At 39.3% G+C, this 21112-nt stretch overlaps 1 protein-coding gene across 1 annotated transcript in view; it reads right to left on the bottom strand.

The window, feature by feature from the left end:
- LOC102031928 (poly [ADP-ribose] polymerase tankyrase-1) overlaps positions 1–21112 on the bottom strand; it is a 128863-nt gene that overhangs the window by 8286 nt on the left and 99465 nt on the right. Inside the window, exons 13-26 of the mRNA XM_014311935.2 lie at positions 18262–18433; positions 17021–17100; positions 15863–16008; positions 14743–14908; positions 11941–12160; positions 11563–11672; positions 8856–9044; positions 7274–7511; positions 6501–6583; positions 4631–4751; positions 3917–4014; positions 2467–2541; positions 1128–1233; positions 90–276 (exon numbers count right to left, since the gene is read on the bottom strand). Coding sequence (XP_014167410.2) covers positions 90–276; positions 1128–1233; positions 2467–2541; positions 3917–4014; positions 4631–4751; positions 6501–6583; positions 7274–7511; positions 8856–9044; positions 11563–11672; positions 11941–12160; positions 14743–14908; positions 15863–16008; positions 17021–17100; positions 18262–18433 — 1991 coding nt within the window. The remainder of the gene's footprint in view (positions 1–89; positions 277–1127; positions 1234–2466; positions 2542–3916; positions 4015–4630; positions 4752–6500; positions 6584–7273; positions 7512–8855; positions 9045–11562; positions 11673–11940; positions 12161–14742; positions 14909–15862; positions 16009–17020; positions 17101–18261; positions 18434–21112) is intronic.

Here is a 21112-nt window from a genome sequence, read left to right as displayed (position 1 = left end):
CCATTCTTTGCCTGCATATCACCCTGTGCCAGGATCATAAAAACCAGGACAGGCAGAATTATGTGTGGGGAACTCTACTGGATTCCTACCTGTGGCAGATGTAACAGGACCTGTCTTTGTGTGTGGGACAGCCAGTTCCTCCCCCTATTCCATACACATATTGGTTGCTTTTAGAGGAGTTCTCAGCAAAGTAAATTCCAGCTCCAAACATTCCTCCAATGTATGCATGCCTTTCATCAAATCCTTTGTGAATGATAGCATTAATAAAAGGAGAGCCTAGAACAGTGACACAAAAAGACACATACTTGTTAAGTTGTATAGTAATACAGGACTCAATGTCAAGAGGCGTTAATCTGCCTCAAATAGACCAATAAATAGCAGAAAGTGTGCTCAGTCAGCTGCAAGGGGGCGATACCCAGCAGGATGCAGTGATGTGTGGGATTTATCATTATATACCAAAATCCCACGTGTGACTCATTTCTTACTCATTTCACAGATCTCATTAAATGGCTTTCCCCCCACTCACATTTCAGTGCAATTTATCTTGTCAATGCACACCCTCTCCAGGAGTCAGCACTGCTTAAGGTGGGGCAAGGTGTCAGGACAATCATACCCAAAACCAATTTCCTATACAGAATCACAGAAGAATCTAGGACAGAAGGACCTTCAGGCAATTGTCATTTGTAGGCATTTCTAGAGAAATCTTGCTGAAACTCATGGTTGGTTTTGAATCCTTTCCCTGATGCTTGCCTAAAGCACCAGGGTAAAACACTTTTCTTGCGTGCTGCTCCCCTCATTTAGAAGACACCATGTCTTTCTCACAGCAATGTAACATCATCCCAGCAGCTTTACTTGAAATGACTAAGATACAGCTTAGCAGAAAACCTTCCTCTTTCTTAAGAAACCAAAACATAATAAAAGTATTTCTTATCCAGTGTTGCTTTTTGGACTGCAGTTACCACACAGAGTAACTCCACCACCCCCACACCCCCTGCATTTCCAGTGTAGAAACACAATTACTTGCATAGGATGGTGACACAGCAACAGTAACATTGCCTGTGGGTCTTTGCAAGGTTTGGGTTTTTTTGGTAAATACCACTACATACAAAGAGACGTGACTTCCTTACCGTGAAACAGCATGCGCTCGTTGTGATGATTGTGATTCTCCTCTGAGACCTCCTTCTGTCTGTGACAGAATCTCTCCCGCAACTTCTTGTTCACTACCTTCTGAATCTGCAGTAGAACAACAGATCCAACCATGCTGTTACCGTAACATCTCAATCTCTCAAATGTATTTGAATTGCAATTGAAATGAAATCTAGTTTCACAGAGTTCACATTAATTTGACAGGGAAACTGACGGAAGACACATGAATGCTGTGAAGAAACCCCATGGCTGTTCCGCACGCAAAGCTGAAGTTTCTCCAACAACTCAATTTGTAGCCCACACCTACAAATAGTTAAAACTACTGTGAAAGTGCAGTCTAAATCCTCAGGTTTAAGGACAACTTTCAGGCTTCTTCTCACAGAGCCTTCAATACCACAAAGAACTACAAACTGAAACTCCTTCCCGCTCTGCTTTGAGCTCTGCTGACTGATTGTCTAGCTCTTTGAAACTTGCTATCTAGTTTAGGTTCATTTTTTATGAAAAGAAACAACTTTTGGTTATTTTCATAAAAAATAATGGGATGTGCTGTCTAATCTATCCATATAATTTCAGCCACATGCTCTTAATACCACTGTGGTTTTTGTAAAGGACTTCACCATTGGCTGGGAGTAGGATGGAAGAGGAGTTTACTTCAGGACACATGATCTATTGGATCAAGTTGCAAAGGTTCTGCACAGGCTTACTTCTCAAAGAGATAGGCAGCACAGGTTTGCTGAAGCTCAGAAACCAAGTTCTGTTCTGATTCCCTCTATTTCCTTCTCCCCAGAAAAAGAAACCAGAAAGAGTACCTTCCCTCAGAAAGACAACACTATTTTCTAGAATACCATGGCTTGGAAAATGCATTTTTCTAGTTGGCAAGGGCAAAGGGGGTGGTGTCAAGCTGGAAGGTTGCACAGGGAGATAGAAACTTCTTATTAGAAGTCATGATCAACCTTTCATACACTTGTACCCCAAATCCCCTTTAAAATGGCAAGAAAAGACTACACTGAGAAAAGAGATAAATCTGTGTTGCAAGGGTCAAACACAGAAGTTATAGGCCTCTGAAATTCAGTGAGGTTCTTCACCACCTCTGTCTTCAACAACATTCCTTCAGACTCCTTTAGGAGCCCAAGTGACACTTCTCCCTCATTCCCTGTGCAGAGCATGCATTAATTTTAGCACTTGCATTAACTCTGTTTCTGAGTATCATTTCAACAAAAAACTTTAAATATAAAAGGGCAAACCATTAAACTGATTCTGCCAACTGGTATAAATACTAACATACTTTACCACAGAAAACAGAGAGGTTTTGAAACTTACCCTGATGACATTGTATCTGTTGAAGATCCCGCCAGCATTTCCACCATCCCGGTGCTCCCGGATTGTACTTTGCATCTACATAAAAACCCAAAACTGAACGTTCAGCACATAAACCTTCCTAGCAAGGCAAAGTATCCATGCAATGTCTCAGTGTATCACCGGCAACAACAAACAGTCTTGATGGAAAAGGAATTAAAAGGTGTAAAAAAACCCCCAAAAACAAAACCCAAAACCCCACTCTATTTTAAATTGAGGTATACTCTAATTTCTCAAGCACCTGATGATGCAATTATCCAATCTTGTAATAAAAATCCACATGAGAAAAATAGAATAATGGTACTTGCTATGAAAATGATATACAACTAGAAAACCTTCTTTAAATTAGAAAAATATCCCAATATTTGATAATTAATATACAAAAAGATCACTTCATAGTAATAACAAATGTGATTTTAATGAGTTTAGTTTGCATTTCTTAGTATTAGGGAAATACCTGCACTGTAAATTCTCCTATGTCATTAGAAAAGCATTTCTGATTTCCTCAGAAATAGTTTCATTGTGTCTTTTAGAGAAATACTTATAGCTACAGCAACAATATTTTGTAATAGTTCAAATAAATAGTTCAAATAAATATTCGAATTTACTATGACAGACAAATGACCCTTTCCTTCAGAAGAAAAAGATCTGCACAAACTCCAGTTTATGAAGTTACTAATAAAAAATATGCTCATCTAAGCTGGCAGCAATCCTGATTATCTAGACTTTTTAAATGACTCCAAACACTTCTGTGCTATAGTGTAGGAACATGACACAAATAGAAAATGCACAGTAAAATGGAGTTTCTACCAAACACAACTCTTCAGGAAGTCTCTTTTCTGTTATGTTTTTTGCTTTCAAAATGGTACATGCCTGTAGTTTACTTAAATAAAAGAGCATGTGTGTGTGTGGGAGGCAAAATTACAGTCAATTCTCAATTGTCCAAGAGCTGTTTATCTGGGTTACAGATTAACTAAGCCACTGAGACAAGAGAAAACAAGCTGGTTCACAGAAAATGCTTAGAGAATTGCAAGGCCTTGATGCCTTGGTTTCACACACAGCTTTTTAATTCTCACAGGTCCACCTACCTACAGAAAGCTGTGCAAATCCTCCCTATGAGACAATATCCAAGACAAGATCCAAAACACAACAACAAAATAACACTGGAGTAACACTAAGTGAGCAGAGACCACTTATTAAAAAAATTAGCAGGACATAGCAAAATAATTTCTATCATTGTTCTATATCAAAGGACAAATAAAGAACCTGAAACTTCATATCAGCACTATGCAATTCATAGATCAAAGAATATTTTAGCACTTTCAACACGTATTGCACACTTTAGCTCTGACAGGTTATCAGTGGAAAGAAAAATATACAGCCCCTGAAGCATTAAGAAAGGGACTTGGATTACCTCCTCTTCTACAGACTGATACTCCTTATCATCAGGAGCAAGGTCAAGGAGAATGGTCCCCTGACTCACACAGTGGAAAGTCAAATAAGGATTGGTACCTGCAAAGAGAAGGAATGAAAAGGAGCAACGATCAACAGGAAAAACCAATACCAGCTCTATTTGTATCCATCATCGTCATTGTTCTTAAACAACCCCAGTACAGGAAATGCAAAATAAACACAAGGCATAAGCATAACCTCAAAAACAAATAAAAGTGCCTTCTTTAGCAACAGAGGCTTTAAAAGAGAGAAGAAAAATGCATGTGGGATATAATTGCCCTTTATTGCTTCCTCTTTCCATAGAAACGCGGGGCAGCTAAAACCCTGTAAGGTCTATCCTTCAGGATATAACTGGCCTGGGGGTAGGTATGGAGGGCAAATCATAACCAAAAGCTCCTCTATGGGTAAAACAGGGTCCTGAGAAATGGGAACAGCTTCCAAAGCTGCCTCAGGGGTATCCATTCTCTGAAAAGACAAGTGATCACTTGGTCTGGTATCTCCTTAATATATTCTTTAGCTATCACAACCCACTCAGCCACCATGTCTGCAGCAAACACACTTTCCTGACATTCAGATTCTTTCAAGTCTGGTGACAATGCCTATATTTAGAGAAAGTGACTTATGGGAGCCTGTTGTGTGGTACCCTTAGACTAGCCAGTAAAAGTGTCATATTTACCTTGCTGACCTCCTAGAAGTCTCTCCACACCCTTTATTAATTTGTGGCGATGTCCATATGCATTGATCCCAATTTCTTTAAGTTCCTCATGCCCCATGTCAGCCAACACATCCAGGGTTATCTGGAAAGGTGAAAGATCACAAAAATCACTTGTCAAACCTGGCCTGACTTTCAAGGTTGGAGACCTATCACTTCAGAAATTGGAAAATATTCATGGTGCAACCAAAAACATAAAGGTAGATAATGTTTTGCTTCACTTCTACTTGCTGCCACCTTCTGGCAAACCTGTCCCTATCACAGGACCATGCCCAGCTGCCACAGCCTGAAATTGTGCAAAACTTTCACTTCTCTCACACCAATTAACAACACCTGGTTCTCAAAGAAGGTTCTCACAAACATTTTTCCTTAGGTAGAAGGGGAATGCACTGAAATGCTGGCACAAATACGGGAGTGCTTTTGAAGCATTCAACATTACACAGCATTGTACAATTCATTACTTTCAGTACACAAGCAGAAATTAATATTCTACAACCTTACTAATAATGAGCCAACGTGAAAAAGTGTACATGAAGGTAGTGCTTGGAAAACCAGCTTAAAAGAGTAAGCTTAAAGAAGATGAGCTTGTTTTTTCTACAAAAGAAACTTACAAGAAGAGCTAGATGATTTCAAAATGATGAATATATTGAATCCGATTTACATTGTTAAATCTTATTAGCAGGGGAAGCTCTCACCAGGTTAGGAGTCAAGGAAGCAAAAGTAGAACAAGACCAGCTAGGCAACAGGAAGGTGTGAAAAATAATAATAAAACCGGAGAAGTGCATAGCTTGGTTTGAGGCTGGTTTCCTTCTGAACAGAAGGAGTTCCAAACTAAAGAGAAGAGCTTATGCTTCATGATTGAGAAGGGGAAAAGTTCTATGGTATTTTATCTTTGAACATTTTATAGAAACAGCTGGAATTGTAAACAACACATCACATTTCAAACCTTTGTTTCCTGATTCCTCAATAAAAGATTAGCAGCAGAGGCCAGTGGAAAAAATAATCATCAAATCCAGTCTCTTGCACTTGTACCTTACACTTCCACATGTACATCCATCTCAGTCATGTAAACAGATCAATTTAACTGCAACATGTTAAATTTAAGAAACGGTACATAAAAGAAATCTACAAATTCATTACAGGTACTTCTGCTGTAAAACATAATGAAAGCTTGAGAAATTTACATTAGTTGTACCCTTTTCATATATGCTGAATTACTGATAAATCTGTAGGTTTTATTCCCCTATTTCTCAATGACTTTTGAAAGTTGGCCTGGCAAAACCTAGTTAATGCCATGGTCCTAACCTAAGAGGAAACGTAGCTTCTGCATTCTGTAGCGTGACTACTCCCATGCTAGGTTTTTATTTCAGCATACAGTCAAAGTGGAGAGTTTCCTAGATCTAACCAAACTATCACATGTAGCACTACAGGTAGTGAAAGGCTTGTTTGGCTGTCAAGACTGCTGAAGGACAAACACAGGTGACATTTGAACCTAACTTCATTATAGTCATCATGTTCAAAGTTCACAAGGTTCAAAATAACTCTCAGAATACAAGTCAAATTGGCAGTCACAGTATATGTGTAAGTGAAAGCTACTTGACACCTGAATCCAGCAAGAAAACATATTTTCATAGGTTTTGCAACTTCACCATATTGTATGTGGCAATTCATTTGCAGAAAACTGAAAGAAAACTTCAACACACTTCTTTCTCTGTAGATGTGAAGTGTGGGTTTTTTCCTTCCCTTTTTCAATTAGAAAGTGAAAATGTCACTCAAATTTATTATGTTTGTTTATCTCCCGAACACAGAAATAGAGATGAAGCTTGCCACTTACCTGTTCTGTCTCAAAGATATCCCGAAGGTGTTCAAGACCCAGGCTTTTTAGGAACTGGGTAATGTTCATGTCAAGACCAGAAACTGTAAGAGAAGAAATAAGTCTTTACATCCTATACATCTGAAGTAAAAAAACCAAACTAACCTCCTTAAAAAAAAATCAAGCAATACCCCTGGTTCTCTATAAAAGGAATCAGAGTTTGGAATTTTAAATCAAATTTTCTATGTCTGTAATAAACAATCTACTTCCATTGTGTCAAAGCTCTGTGCAAAGCTCATCACCGTTCCCTCTTCAGAATCAATTATTAAAAGCACAAACCATCTGTGACAAATACAGGCTCATACTGCAAAGAGAAGGAAAGGAAGGGTGGGTATATTTTTGCTATGCAACCCCCTTAGATTCTGACCTAAAGCATGGACTCCAGATACTAATCAAAGGGTTTAAAAAACCTTGGCAAAATCCCCAGCCATCACAATCATAACTTCTTCATCAAAATAATTCTCATTGGATTTTCTTTATGAAGTCAGTGAACATCTGGGCACCTAATCAGATCTGCATTTGTAGTCAGACCTAATGACTGATAGCAAACACAGATGAACAGTTAGCAGTGAACAGCTAACGAGCATCAGACACTTTAAAACATTGATTATTACAGTTCAAACTGCACAGTATTTTCTGGCTAGTCAGAAATGCTTTTCAGATAAACCAAGGCCTATTTTGATACTAAACTACTGTACTTCTGGCAATGTAAAGTTGTCCAGCAGCAAATGCACCTTCTCCTTCCTTCCTGTCAGTTCCTGCAGCTCCATCCCCAGCATTAGATGCCCCTCCCACAGCCAGTTCTGCCAGTGGCCCTGTGAGGTTATCGATGCTGCTGGCAGCACTCAGGCAGGACGGTGTGGATGCTGGAGAGATCACAGAGGCACTGACAACAGTGGCCTGAGGCTTGAAGCACGTGGGCAAAGCTTCTGGAGGCATCGCATCTATCAGCAGAGCTCGGATATCATCAGCCTGAAAAACAGAAAGAACACCCAACATGAGCTCCCAGTGTCACAAGTCACTGATCTCTGGAAATAATTTTTAACTGCTTTATTTGATTGTTCTGGTCCCCACTAGAAAGAAAACTGCCAGCTTCTGTTACAGGGGAATTCACAGTTTCAAGAACATTTTGATTCACCACTCAAGACATAGGTGAATCAGGTTCTCCCCATTTCTAAAGGTATATAGGAAGCTACATCTAATTTTTTTTCTGGCAGAATGGCTTTATAAATGCTAAAGCCAGAGGGAACAATGCAGCAACTCTATTTGAAATCCTTCAGAACCTAGGACAGGAAATACCACTTCTTAATTTCTGTCAGGCTCAACTTCAGGTGCACTGGAACAAGGTTTCAGTGGAAAGATTACCACTGCCTTCGCTATAATCATATTTCTTGGGTTAGAAGAGAAAAAATAAAGGACAGGAGCTCAGGAGAAGTATGGTCTTAGCTAACAGCTGGATTTAGCCTTTATTGACTTAATTAAGCAACACCCTCATCTTCAAGAACTTCCTCCTTAAAAATTCTTGTAGAACATGATTAAGACACCCTTATTTTCCTGCAGAGAAATCAAATAACTTTCATCTCCTTCATCACAAAGCAAGTTTTCTAGAGCTCGGATTACTCTGGAGGATATTTCTTGAACTCTCCATAAATAAATCAATAACCCTAAAAGATACTTGCACTGAGACCAGACACAGCGCCCAATTTGGTTGCATTAGCTATTCCATCAAGATTGTTTAAGCTGGGGCATACATGTTCATAAAACCTTATTAGGCTTTTAAACCACTTAAAAGAAAGTTTACAGAAGCCAGTTTTAGTAAAGGTTTGATAGCCACCTACAAATTTTAGAGGTAGAATGAATTCTTTGGAATGTTCTTTTGGAGTTAATTTTTTTAAAAGGAACTGAGGTAATACGGAGGCACTGAGCGTAACAACCCACCAAATGTTCCCATTCCTCTAAAGGTCCATCTGGTGTTCCTCCTAAGTTCAAAGAAATAATCACCAACAGCACACAGACTGACCACCATCAGAGACACTTCAGAGAGTTTTATTCCTGGGAATGAGGAGATTGATCCCAGGAGTGAATATTTAAGGAGAAGCAAACCTTAAATCACAAGCCATGCTAAGATTTCAGCCAAAGGAAAATGCCTGGTCCCATGGATAAAAAGCCACAAAGAGGTAGACAGGAGATGCCCTTCTCTCTCCAGCTCGGCACAATGGAAGCTGAGGACTGCTGATGCCAGGGAGCCATAGAAATGAATTTAATATGCAGAGTACATCCTTCAGAGCAGCCTGCGGCTGGCTAACATGAACTTACTGTTGCCAGGTCTAGTGGTGTCTGACCCTCTTGGTTCTTCATGGTTGGATCTGCTCCATGAGCTAACAGCAGAGCACAGAGCTGTGTCCTTCCTTTTTGTGCAGCTTCATGCAAAGGTGTGAATGCCCATTTATCTGTTGCATTTACACATGTATTATATTTGATCAACAGTGCTGCTATGTCCACATGCTGGAAAACACAAGAACATCCTAATCAACATGACACTGGTAAAACATACATTCCTTTTTTTATGCTGGATGTAATGGTGCGTAGAGACTCTTGTGGTTTCTCTTTCCTTAATTCATTCTGCTTCCTGTGTCACAGGAGGAGCACATTCTCCAGATACCAATTCATACTGCAGCTCCACAGTCATCTGCGTCTGTGCACTAGCAGATCATTCACCAGCACAGAAGAATTGGGATCAGGCACAGAAGCAGATTTATGTCAAATTACCCCAAGTACACAGCATGAAGTTTGTGCCAGCTGCAGGAGCAGACATGATACTTAACCCTGCATAAAAGAATTGTTTGTGGACAAATTTGAAAGAACTGGTGAATTTACTGGGCTGCAACTTTTGTGACACAATACTAGAAGCTCTGAAGATCAATGTGTTGTGCTACTGAGCCACCCCTGTGCGTACACAGTCGTCTTTGTTGTACTTTCTTTCTTGCAAGACTTTGAACTCATCTGTGGCATCACAGATCTGTTCTATCTTCACTCTCTTCTCTCTTTATGAGAGCTGTAATTGATAAAATGTATTATGAGTGTCACAAGAAATAGCTGCTTTACATGGGTTATAAAAGTAATGAACTTATAACCCCATGCTTCCATCAATAAACTGTTCTTGAAGTCTCCCAAGCAGAAATAAGAGAAAACTGACAAATGGAATTTTTGCCTGCCTCTAACCAGTAGGTCCTTCTTGTGCAAGACAGCAAAGAAAAAAAAGCAGGTAGTCAAAATGAATGGGTGGTAGCATGAAACACTAAAATTTTAAGCAGAGGCACAAAGAATTGCCAATGGATTTCCTTCTTCCCTTCAATGGCAATTAAATGACTCTTTGCAGCACCCATAAACAGCTTGGTCTCTGAACAAGTGTGGTTTGAAAATACTGCCAACTTTATTTTTCCTCTCTGCCAAACTTCTAAAGCAATTGCTGTTCCTGTGATTTTTCTGTCACAGAAAGCCCTATTGAGGGACACACAGCATGAAGTACTGGGTGGGAGAACTGAAGAAATTTTGTGAGGAAAAGGCAGAGCTTGTGAATCTTGCCAGCTATGAACTTGTGAAACCATTACTCCTCTCCTCTCTACCACCCATCACAGAGATTTGAACAGGCTGATGACAGTTCACAGAGAAGTGTGGGATGCCAGGAAAGGTATGAAGCAACTCTTAACTAAATAAGCTGATGGAGAAGCACCAAACATTGCCTTTTTAATGTTTCCTAGAGGAAGCAGGGCAACCAGGTTAGATTTGCATTATGATTTTTAGAAATGATAATCCACTAAAACCAATCTCTGACATTTCTCTATGCCAATAGAAATGGTTTGGGTTTGTGTAAAATGTGTGTTTTGTTTTCTCATGCCAAAGAAAAGAACACAGTCTTTCCAACAGAATTTATCTCTAGATCTTAGAAACATCTTGGGAATGAATGCTTAAAGGCAGATGCTGATAAACAATATTACTTGGTATTAAGACCCTGTAACACAAAAGAATTCTGTGCTGCTTTCTAATCCTTCATCATGATTTGGGGCCTTTTGCTCTTTGGGACACTGGGATCCCAGAGTGATGTAAAGAACCAATACAAATGGTGTAGACAGAGTTCCATTGATGCTCTTTTTAAAAACAAGGTGAACACTGCCCTTTTTATTTCATTTGCTCTCAAACAAAAGCAATCATGGTTCTGTTGGGGTCACCTGTTCCAGATTTTCCTGTACTTGTGCCAGGGCCAGGTAAGTAACAGACAAAGCATATCGTGACCATCAAACCCAGTACTTCATGAGCTTCAGATCCTCTCTGACTGTAAGCACAGTGCTAGAAGCTCCTCAAGCACTGTCTCTGTACAACTATTTACAAGAGAGTTCTTTCTCACCCAATCCACAACTAACAACTGCTTATAAGCAATCTATTAGGCATCTGTGCAACTGGGACACAGATGCTTACTCCTATATGGAGGAAAGAGGGCCTGACTCATCTGAAATGGCTTGAATCCATCACTGCACCCCTTGCAGCAGATGGCTTGCCCTGGAGAACAACCACATTACAAACAGTAGTCCTTCAACTCTAGCAATAGATTCCCACCAAACACCAGCTGTAACACACCTCCACTTCCCCGTCATCATCTGCACACAATCCCCTGCTATTTTTCTCTTCCTTCCATCTAAGTCTTTCAGACACAACTTGAGGTCTTTTCTGTTTCGAATATCACCCTAAAATGTTCAATCCTGTGCATCTGCCTGCCTGCATAAAAGCTACATTGTAGTGATCTTTCCAAACTGCAGCATTTAACTGCTACAGCACACCTGAATCTGTGTCCTATTTTTAATGTGTAGGACTGCAAACAGGACTCACAACAGCAACTTAGCCTGACAAATACTTCATCAAAACCTAAACTGTGTTCACAGCAAAACAGCTGCAAAATATCTGCCTTTGGATATGACTTCAAGGAGTCCCTTGCTGTTCTACTCATGGCAAGACTGCCTGCACCTACCCCATAGGATGCTGCATTGTGTAGGGGAATTAATCCTCCTTTGTCCTGGGCATTAACGTCAGCACCATGCTCAAGAAGGTATTCAGCTACTTCCAAATTGTTGTAACCAGCTGTAGAAAAAGCACAGGAAAAGAAATTAGGTACTAGGAGAGCTAAACTAAAGAAAAATATTCAACAGAAAAGCTAAGGCAATTTTTCAACTGCAAAAGTTCCTCTTCCCTAGCAATTGTATTACCTCCTGAAATAGAAGCCCTACTTGACTCTTTGTACAGGACAATTCTCTATGAAACTCTTCCTATACCAATCCTGATTTTGGCAAATTACATCTGTAGACCTACCACAAACATACAAGCCTTGAAAACCTGGCACGTTACCCACCTGCGAGATGCAGTGGTGTTGAATTTCTTCCCTGGGTGTCTCTGCAATTGATATTTTCTTGAGTACACAGCTTCTGCACTCGTGCCAGGCACCCCTTCTTGGCAGCATCTAGCAGGGCAGCATCTCCTCGCAGTAAGTCCTGGATATCTGTGTCCCCTTCTTTCACCAAATCTAAAGGAGTGTTCCCGTCTCGATTCTTTTTTGTTGGATCAGCTCCGTGCTGCAAAGAGCAAATGGAATGCTAGTGTCACAGTCATACACACAGCAGTGCACGTGTGCAGCTACTGTGCCAAATAAAATAGGATTTTGCAGACCTACCATAATGAAGTAGTAATTGTACAGATTAGTAGGCATAAGAAAATAAATTCAGAAGTCTGGGGCCTAAAAGCACTAGTCTGAAACACAGCTGTGTGAATCTCAATTCCACAGGCAAGAACGGCAGCCCTCTTCAAGAGCTGTCCCTGCTCTACCTGCAACTGAAGTATGTTCAGGAGCATTTCCTGCATGTAGCTATTTCTTACTGTCACAGCAGTGTGAAAGGAAAGCCAACTGCAAGTGTCTTGCTGCCAGTCCTCCCCTTCTCCTGAAAACTGGTAGGAATCAAATGGCTGGCAGAAGTATTTCCTGAGCACTACCTTCTGAGCTAGCAAAGCCAGGCTCTGAGTTTTACTAAATGTCACCCTGATATTGAAAGGCACTTTTTTCAGAAGGGAACCAGCAAAATACTCTTCTCTACACTTTCCAATAGACAACAGCACCATCTTAAGCAGTTTACAGGTCTTTGGAAGAAGTGAAAAAAAAATTTGGTGGACAAGTGGAGTTGGATATCCACTGGAGTGTATCTGTGCTGGTAAAACATGTAGATCAGGCAGTGATAAGAACACAGTACTGGAGCATCAGGGGATGAGAAGGGGAACACACAACTATGCAGAGCATATGGTGTGAGTCACGTCCACATTCAGGTTTGTGGGAGGACAGCTCCTTCCCTATTCACTCTCAGCAGCAGTGGGAAAAAACAAAGATAGATAAAGCAGAGGCAGCTGCTGGTGCTAGAGTTTTCTGGCTGACCTCTTCAGAACAGTCAAGCACAATCCCTGCCAGCAAGTCTACCCTGCCATTTCCCACTGGACTGGGAATGGGAGAACAGAGAGAATTAACTGCTTTGTATTTGGAAGCAGTACAACTGGGCTCATGGTGCAAAGGATGAAGAGCAAGGGACAGAAAGGACAGAGTACTGATTACATAGAAGCAGTTTCCACAGCTGTGGTTCTTTTAGGAAGAGAGCATTCTTTGTGGAAAGATTTCTAGACTGCAATAACTCCTCTAAGATATGACCTAAAATCCCTTAATTTAAAACTCATCAAAATTGGAACTATTTAAATAGTTCCAAAATAAATATCTGAATGAAGAGACAGTGTCTTCTGTGACCCCTTCCAAGGCATAGAAATAAATGAAGGTGGTCATTTCAAAGAAAGGTGATTAAAAAAGACACTGTCTCCAAAATGTCTGTTTATTTTTGTTTCCTTCTTCAAGCAGATCAGGAGAGAAGGAGCACAAGTCAGGAGGGGTCAAGCTCAACGTCCACAACTCAGCAGAACTGACAACACTGCCAGCTGGCATAGGAGGCACAGCAGGAGAAACCCTGAGTAAACTGCAGTGTGAGCACATACCCACAGACACCCAGAGACTTTACATCTGTGTCACCTTAAGGGCATATTTAGCTCTTATCTCGTGAAAGAGTGATTTTAAAAACCTAAATTTCAGCACTTTTCTATTTCCTGTTGGACATCCATTCAGGATCCTCTGAAGACAAAATATGGGTAAATTCCCTGTGGAATGACCAGAAAACGCCAGAGATCTCCAGCATCTATAATGCAACACTGTGCTTGAGAGATTACAGGTGTTCTATAGCTTGAGCTAACATCTCTATTAGGGTGTTACTTCCAGGCCACCACCATGCCTACTCCACAGACATCTCTTAATATCCCCTGGTTTCTGCTGTAGATGTGCTTCACACTATCATTCGTCTCTCTCTGACTGCTTTTTTGGTAATCAAGTGAAATAGTTAATGATATAGGAGGGAAATAGTGGGGCTTTGTAGCAGCAAATGAGAAGTGGCTGGGGTAGATCCTCATTATCTTAAGACTATCCATATTCTGCCTTTCTCCTATTTTAAATGTTGTGCTTCAGAAGGACATAAGTAGGCAAGGCTGAAAGAGGAAATGGGATTGGCAAGAAATTTGACTCTAGGACCCCCTTTCATCCTCTCAGGGCAGGATCTGACGTTATGTTAAGAAGTTCCTCAAATTCATGTTTCTCACTGGAAATATCTTTGCATTACCTCATGCTTTTAACAGGTTCTTCCTTTAAGTATAATGAATATTTATGCCACAGTATATTAACATGCATTTCCTCCAGGAGCTTGATAAATTATACATTAACATAACAGTTCTGAATTCCTCTCATACCAAACAGCATTTAGGACCCACCTTCCGCTATTGCTCTGTAACACACTCTTGCATAAGTATTAACAGAATTTACTTAAATGCAGTAACTATTTCAGAAAGGGATGGATAGGACAAGGTAGGGAGTTAACACACATGCTGGAAACAGTACTTGTACTGATGATTCTTTTTATGTCAATGATATTACACAAGAAACCATATAACAATTGCAAGATAAAAATTGATTCAAAGATACCACAAAGAATTCACTGAATGCAATTAACTTTGCATTAATTAATCTTCAGAAAAAATAAATATATATGCATTTAAGGACAAATCTGATATCTCCAGCACATACTTTTAAAAGCAGTTTGCAGATTTCGTATTTTCCTTTTGCTGCTGCTTCATGTAGAGGAGTGAATTTCCACAGGTCTGCCACGTTGACAGAAGCACCGTGCCTCACTAGGAGTTCAGCCACTTCGTAGTGTCCATAAGAACAGGCATTGTGCAGGGGTACCAAGCCACTAATCAAAGAGAAAGCATTAATAGCTAGAGAATAAAATCCTATAGGCAATCAGTGGATAAAACCCCCACTTTCACCAGACATTATTGTTATCTTTCAGTTTTCCAGTTTTCATGGTTTTATTCCTCTATTAAAAAATCAATTAAAACTTAATTATCCTCCTTCAGTTCTCATCCACAAGACTTTCAAATACTTAGTAAGCCCCAATGTTACAGCTTCCATAAGCAACCTCAATGCTGTTAATAACAGACAAAAACTAAATTGCTCACAATTGTTCTAAGTTTAGATATTTGAGTATAAATTTCAAAAAGGACATAACACTATATAATCTGTTTGAAGTGCAGTTATTAGTAAGTACTGCACATCTGATAGACACAGAAAGATACCCAAACATTTCTTCCAGGGTAAGCCTGAAAGTACAGTATTGGAAATGTATTATCCTCCACCCTGAACTAATATATGGAGTAAAAGAGCGAGCATAACCATGCTGCTTCACAACTAAGGCAAAAGAAATGTAAATGTTTTATATACTTTAACGGAATATTAACTGTAAAAAATATTAACTTAATAATAAAAGCTAACATAATTAGAAAAATGCCCTGAGATAACCCTGTTATTTTACCCCATTTTATTCAAAACTAATTTTAGATCACCTAAAACAAGTTAAAGGCTGCTTTTAAGCAAAACAAAGTCTCCAAAATGGGCAAAAAGGGGAAGAGAAGCATCATGTATTACAGTTCCAGGTAAGTACTTGATATTGGCTTCTCCAGAAAGCAAAGTATGCTGTAATGGTCTATAAACCTCCCTACGGCATGGGAACAATGCTCAACAAGGAGGAAAGATTTCCAAGAGAAAAACACCATGGTCACTGAAATCTGAAGCAAAATGAATATATAAGGGATATAAGCCTCACACCAAGAGAGAACAGCAGAACATATCAAGGAATGAAATGTACCCTTTATCTTTGGCATGCACATCTGCTCCATGGTGCAGGAGATACTCCACCACTGACACCCGGTTATATCCCGCAGCAAAGTGCAGTGGTGTTGAATGACGGCCTTCCAGATCTCTGCAATTCACATTCTGAGGGCTGCAAAGTTGCTGGGGAGACAAAAGAACACAAAACCTAGTACAGAACTAAAACTAACAAATAAGAAACTCCCCAAAATCAAACAGCAACAACAAAATATGAAACAAACAAACCCAAAAGCAAATAACTAAACTACCACCTTCAAAGACCCCAACACAAAATTTGATCCACTTATATTATACAAATATTTTGAAGTATCAGGAAATTTCTTTCCACTTATGCAAAGTTAAAAAGTAGGAGTTCTAAATTTACAGCTCAATGTACTTCCATAACAAATAAGACTTAAATGATGGAAGCAGTGTGAAAATGTTCTTAATGTATAAGAAAGGGTGAACTTCTACATCATCAAGTACTAGGTTCAAGGCCATATAACTTTCTCCAGATATATTACCAGATGTATTTCTGGTCCATACTGCCTCCAGAAAACCAGAAATATTTAGCTTAGCAGTCAAAGGAGCTGCTGGTACACAAAATTGCTGCTGTTCGAATATTAATGTATATCATGCTGAAGTTCAAGGTGGGAAAGTATGCACAAGAGTCCATCTGCAGGCTGTTTTGTCCATAGATCAAGGATCAAAAACAAGATCAAACCTTCCTGTGATGGTGGGATTCCATGGCCTGATCCTCCACCTTCAGATTAAGGATGGTTTAAAATATTAAGTCTGCTACCTGTTAACAGTGTTCGCTTGCCATCTGATTGAATCATGCCCCAGAGGGCTTGTTTCTACTAAACTGTGATTCTGAGAATCACAGAATCTGCTTCAAAGAATTATGGCTACATCTGAGTCCATCAAAGACATGAATGTGTGAAGGACTGGCAGAATAAACAAGAAACACAGAAACCTAACAGAAACACAGCTCAGTACACCTTAATGTACTACCTTCTAGAAAAAAAAAAAAAGGAAGATCCACGACTCCGTGACTTCCCATTTTTTATGATTTTTATGATCCACTGGGCACTGTTTCCACAAGCCTTGCATAGCAATGCAAAGTAGAAAATTCCCATGAACTGTGCAAACCTACCTTCACAGTTTCCAAGTCTCCAGCTTTGGACGCCTCTAACAACCGATAATCCACGTCGGATGTGCGCACCGGTGTACTTTCTACATAGGGAAAAATGCTTTAAGATTACTTAGGATACATCAGTTGTATTAACTTGTGCTCAATGTATTTTCCAAAGCTGGGGGTGAAGTTGATCTGTTGTTACTTTTGAAAATGCAGCTGGGATTGTGAAGTTCAAATTCATATTGCCAACATGTCTGAATAAGGCACTTCAGTTTTAGAGCAAATCAGTCAGATTTTGACTCTAAAGCTGACATGATTCTGCCAACATTCTTCTCTCTCAGTCCACATATATACATTCATGTGCACATTTTAACAGGTAATACTACCCAGGTAACCAGCCACATCTCAGGAGTGGGTACACTTCAAAACAGTCCTTTGCACTGCTGTAAAATGCTTTTTCCTTGTTTTGTCCTGTTTTAAGGCAATATTGTTGAAAACACTGGAGGAAATGGAGTTTCTAGTTACATGTCTTCTCACCTATCTGGATATCTGCCTTTGTTTGACTACCTGCACATCTCACTGTAGGGTGAGTTACTTGCTCTTTACTAGGTATTGATGCAATTATTCTTCTCTGTACTTGCAAAAATTCAAATGTAACGTGGGTAAGAGGATGCAAACCCTTAAGCACTTATATGAAAAATAGTGCCACCCTTTTTAAACATCTATTCATCATTTTAATAGAAGATATAGACAAATTGTTACCTAAGCACTATCCAGAGCACTTTCACAAGAGATTTGAAGTCAAAGTTGAAACTGTTTAGCAACTATCAGTGTTTTTCTGCCAGTAACACTCTGCTTGTGACTGCTGAAGTAGGGAGTACCTAACAGGTTGGTTGATGCAGGGAAAAAGGTTTCTTACATGCTCAGCAACATTCCAGTTGCCTTGGAACCTGCTACCAAAAGAATCCCAAAACTCCCTACATGTGTCTTCCTACAACCTTCCTGTATGGACAGCATATTCTAGATCTACAGGATGATTATCTTCTTCTCCATTTGCACAAAATCACTGAACTGAGCAGAGCTATTTACTTATTTTCTGAGAAGTGTCACACAACACATACTGTAGTTGTCTGCACTTGATGGCAGAAAGGAGAGATGAGAAAACTACTTCAAGTCTCATGCACTGAGAAAGAAACAAGATTCAAAGCTGTAAAGCGAGAAGCTGAAGCTCAAATACACAAGCCTTTACTTTTACCCACCACTTAAGATCTGTTGCACTGCTTCATTTCCCATCTGTGCTGCTGTGAAGCCTTGCAAAGAGATGATGGAGGGATCAGAGCCGTAACTCAGCAACAACCGGCAGGTTTGCAAGTGCCCTGCTAACGCAGCCCTGTGCAACGCTGTCTGACCAAGTGTGTCCAGTGCATTCATCTGAAAAAGCAGCAGCAATATGAAATGAAACACTCTTGTAATTAAAAGGCTGCACCTGTCCCTGTCCTTAGTAAGAAGAGCAGTAAGAAGAATTTTTCAGCATACAAATTTACCTATCAATTCTTCTGCACTGCAATTAAACAAAACCAAATGACAAAACAGGCAAATACTCCAATGGAAAAATAATTTACCACAGATGTTTTCCTGTCTTTTAACAACACAGGTTATTTGGTTGCATGGCTAGCAAACAATATAGGATCCCCAGAACCATACTCTAAATAGTGATCAAGCTTTTGTGAAATTTGATGAAGACCAAACTCATGCAAGAAAAGAAACACTATCACAGTTTGACAAAGAGGTAACTTGACGTAAATTGTTACCAAACAATTCAAGGATCTTACAGCTTTAAGGAAATTTCCATCTGTCATTGTCAAAAGAAGAATAACTCAACATTACCCAGTACCAAGAACTAACGCAAAACAAAGATGTCAAATGAAGAATTTGGAGACAAACATTTCCTCCTCACTTTTTGTGCCTTTACATCAATGTTAAGTATAACTGAATATAATTCTTCTCAATACAAGGCTGTATAAAAAGGAAAAATGGAGTATAATTTTCAGAGTATGATATAATGGAAACACATCCATCTGTCAAGATCTAACAGAGCAGCTAAATAACTAGAAGCATCTCTCCCAGTGTGCTATCAAAAAAAGGAAGAGAATAATAGAGAGCTTTAAAAAGCGGAAAAACATCCCCATGAAAATAACCTTTCAAGAAGATACTCTGTACCTAGCAGTGATTCATGACAAATTTAAATGCAAATGCCCAGCAGCTTTTTTACCACTTTATGAAATGCAGAACTACTCTATAGTCTCTGCAAGCAACTCAGAACCTGTTATCTGTTTCCAAGCCTACAGATTGCAGGCTGTGAACTGCATGCATAATAAACTTTGTTACTGTGCAAAATTCACCTTTTTACCATCCCAAAATCTTTGTGGTGACAGCAAACAAAGGTTTTGCTTGTTATATCTCACCTCAAATGCAGTATGCAAACCCTGCTAGCCTTCATGAAACCAGTGAAAAAGCATTTTGGTTAAGACACTTATTCTAAAACTAAACAAAATTTAACTAAAACTAAATTAAATTAACTATGTAAAGATCTACTACCAGATAGGGTAAAAAAGTAAAATACCTGCAATACTGCAATATCAAGTCACAAAAAAGAACAAAGAACAACCAAATAAATGAAGAGTGTAATTTGATATTGTCTGAAATTATTTTACAGACTGACAGGGTAGGAATTTCTCAGATCACAAACCTCTCTTGCAGCAAGATGGACAGGAGAACAGGTCTGCTTTCTTCTAACTGCACTCAGCTCATGACACTCTAATAGGATTGCCCTAAAAGTGTTGTTTCAAATAAAAAACTTACTGCTATCACAAATATTAACTAGATGCTGAATGTCCCAAATCCATCATTTTGTTCATATGATAATCCTCATCTGTTTCAGGATACCAGATACCTTTCACCACTGATAAGGGCACAGAGGTAAGCAGAACTCGGGGCTACACACATTTAGTAATGGTAAAAGCAGAATGAAATGAAATTTGTGGATTCTCAAAGTAGCTGATAACGCTTCATTCATCCAAAAAAAGAAAATCATAAGTAATGTATTCTTTATTACTGACTTCCTGTGTTAAACAGGCCTGTACTGAACAAAGTGTAGAAGCAATAGCAGCAAGGCATTCACCGTGCACAATTCGATCCTGACTATGTCCCTGGAAAAAATGTTAATATTCATTTGAAAAGAACACTGTCAGAGTCATCAGAGCCATCATCTCACATGTCTTATCCAAGGTCTCCTTTCACCTCTAAACCATTATCTTTGCCAACAATCAATTCTTCTGGCAGAAGAACATCAGCCATTTGAAGAAATACCTGCTTCCTTCTGAGATAAAAAGAGCTGCAGTTGACAGAGAGATGATACACCAAATGCAGCTGCTCTTTACCTCAGGAGCAGAGTTAGGCTTTGCAAGACAATTTCACTGGGAATATGCTTACTTTGGGGCAGATCTTCGCTCAGCAATAATGCACCACTTCTCTAAAACCAGCAAAAGAATATACTCTAATAAGGCTTAAAGCAAGAGGACTTACTTCCAAATGAAAATCAACTTAAGCACAACAAACTGAAATACAAAATTGAGATTTAAAGTCTCAAAAATCAGAGCTGGTAAGACATATGCCTTGGTTAAACACTGTTCAATACCAGGTCCAAAGTCATGAGCCATTTCAAATTCAAAGTCTAAACTCTGTTTGACAACATGTGAAATATGCAAGGTATACTGCTTTAACTGTGTCCTGAGTAGCCAGATTGTTCCAGCTGCACTTATTAAAAAAAAGATAAATATCAATTTGGTCCCCTTTATAAGCAGTCTGAAATTAGAAGGCTGTAGCTCTGAATTATCTTACAGACAAGTTTTCTTCAAGGAGTCAAAATGACAGGTTTGACAGCTTTACTCCACAGTGCACTGGCTCTGGATCCAATTTCTTCACCTTTTAGCATGGAAGCAGTCATTCCACTGATCAAAATGCAATGTAAAAGCAGAATACAGTTATCAATTGAAAAGAGTTTTTAAATAAGTGGTTTCAGAGAAAGATACTGTCCTATTCAGTACTACC

This window comes from Geospiza fortis, unplaced genomic scaffold (genome assembly GCF_000277835.1).
Source record: "Geospiza fortis unplaced genomic scaffold, GeoFor_1.0 scaffold11, whole genome shotgun sequence".
Classification (NCBI taxonomy): domain Eukaryota; kingdom Metazoa; phylum Chordata; class Aves; order Passeriformes; family Thraupidae; genus Geospiza; species Geospiza fortis.
This window is presented reverse-complemented; position numbering and strand designations above follow the sequence as displayed.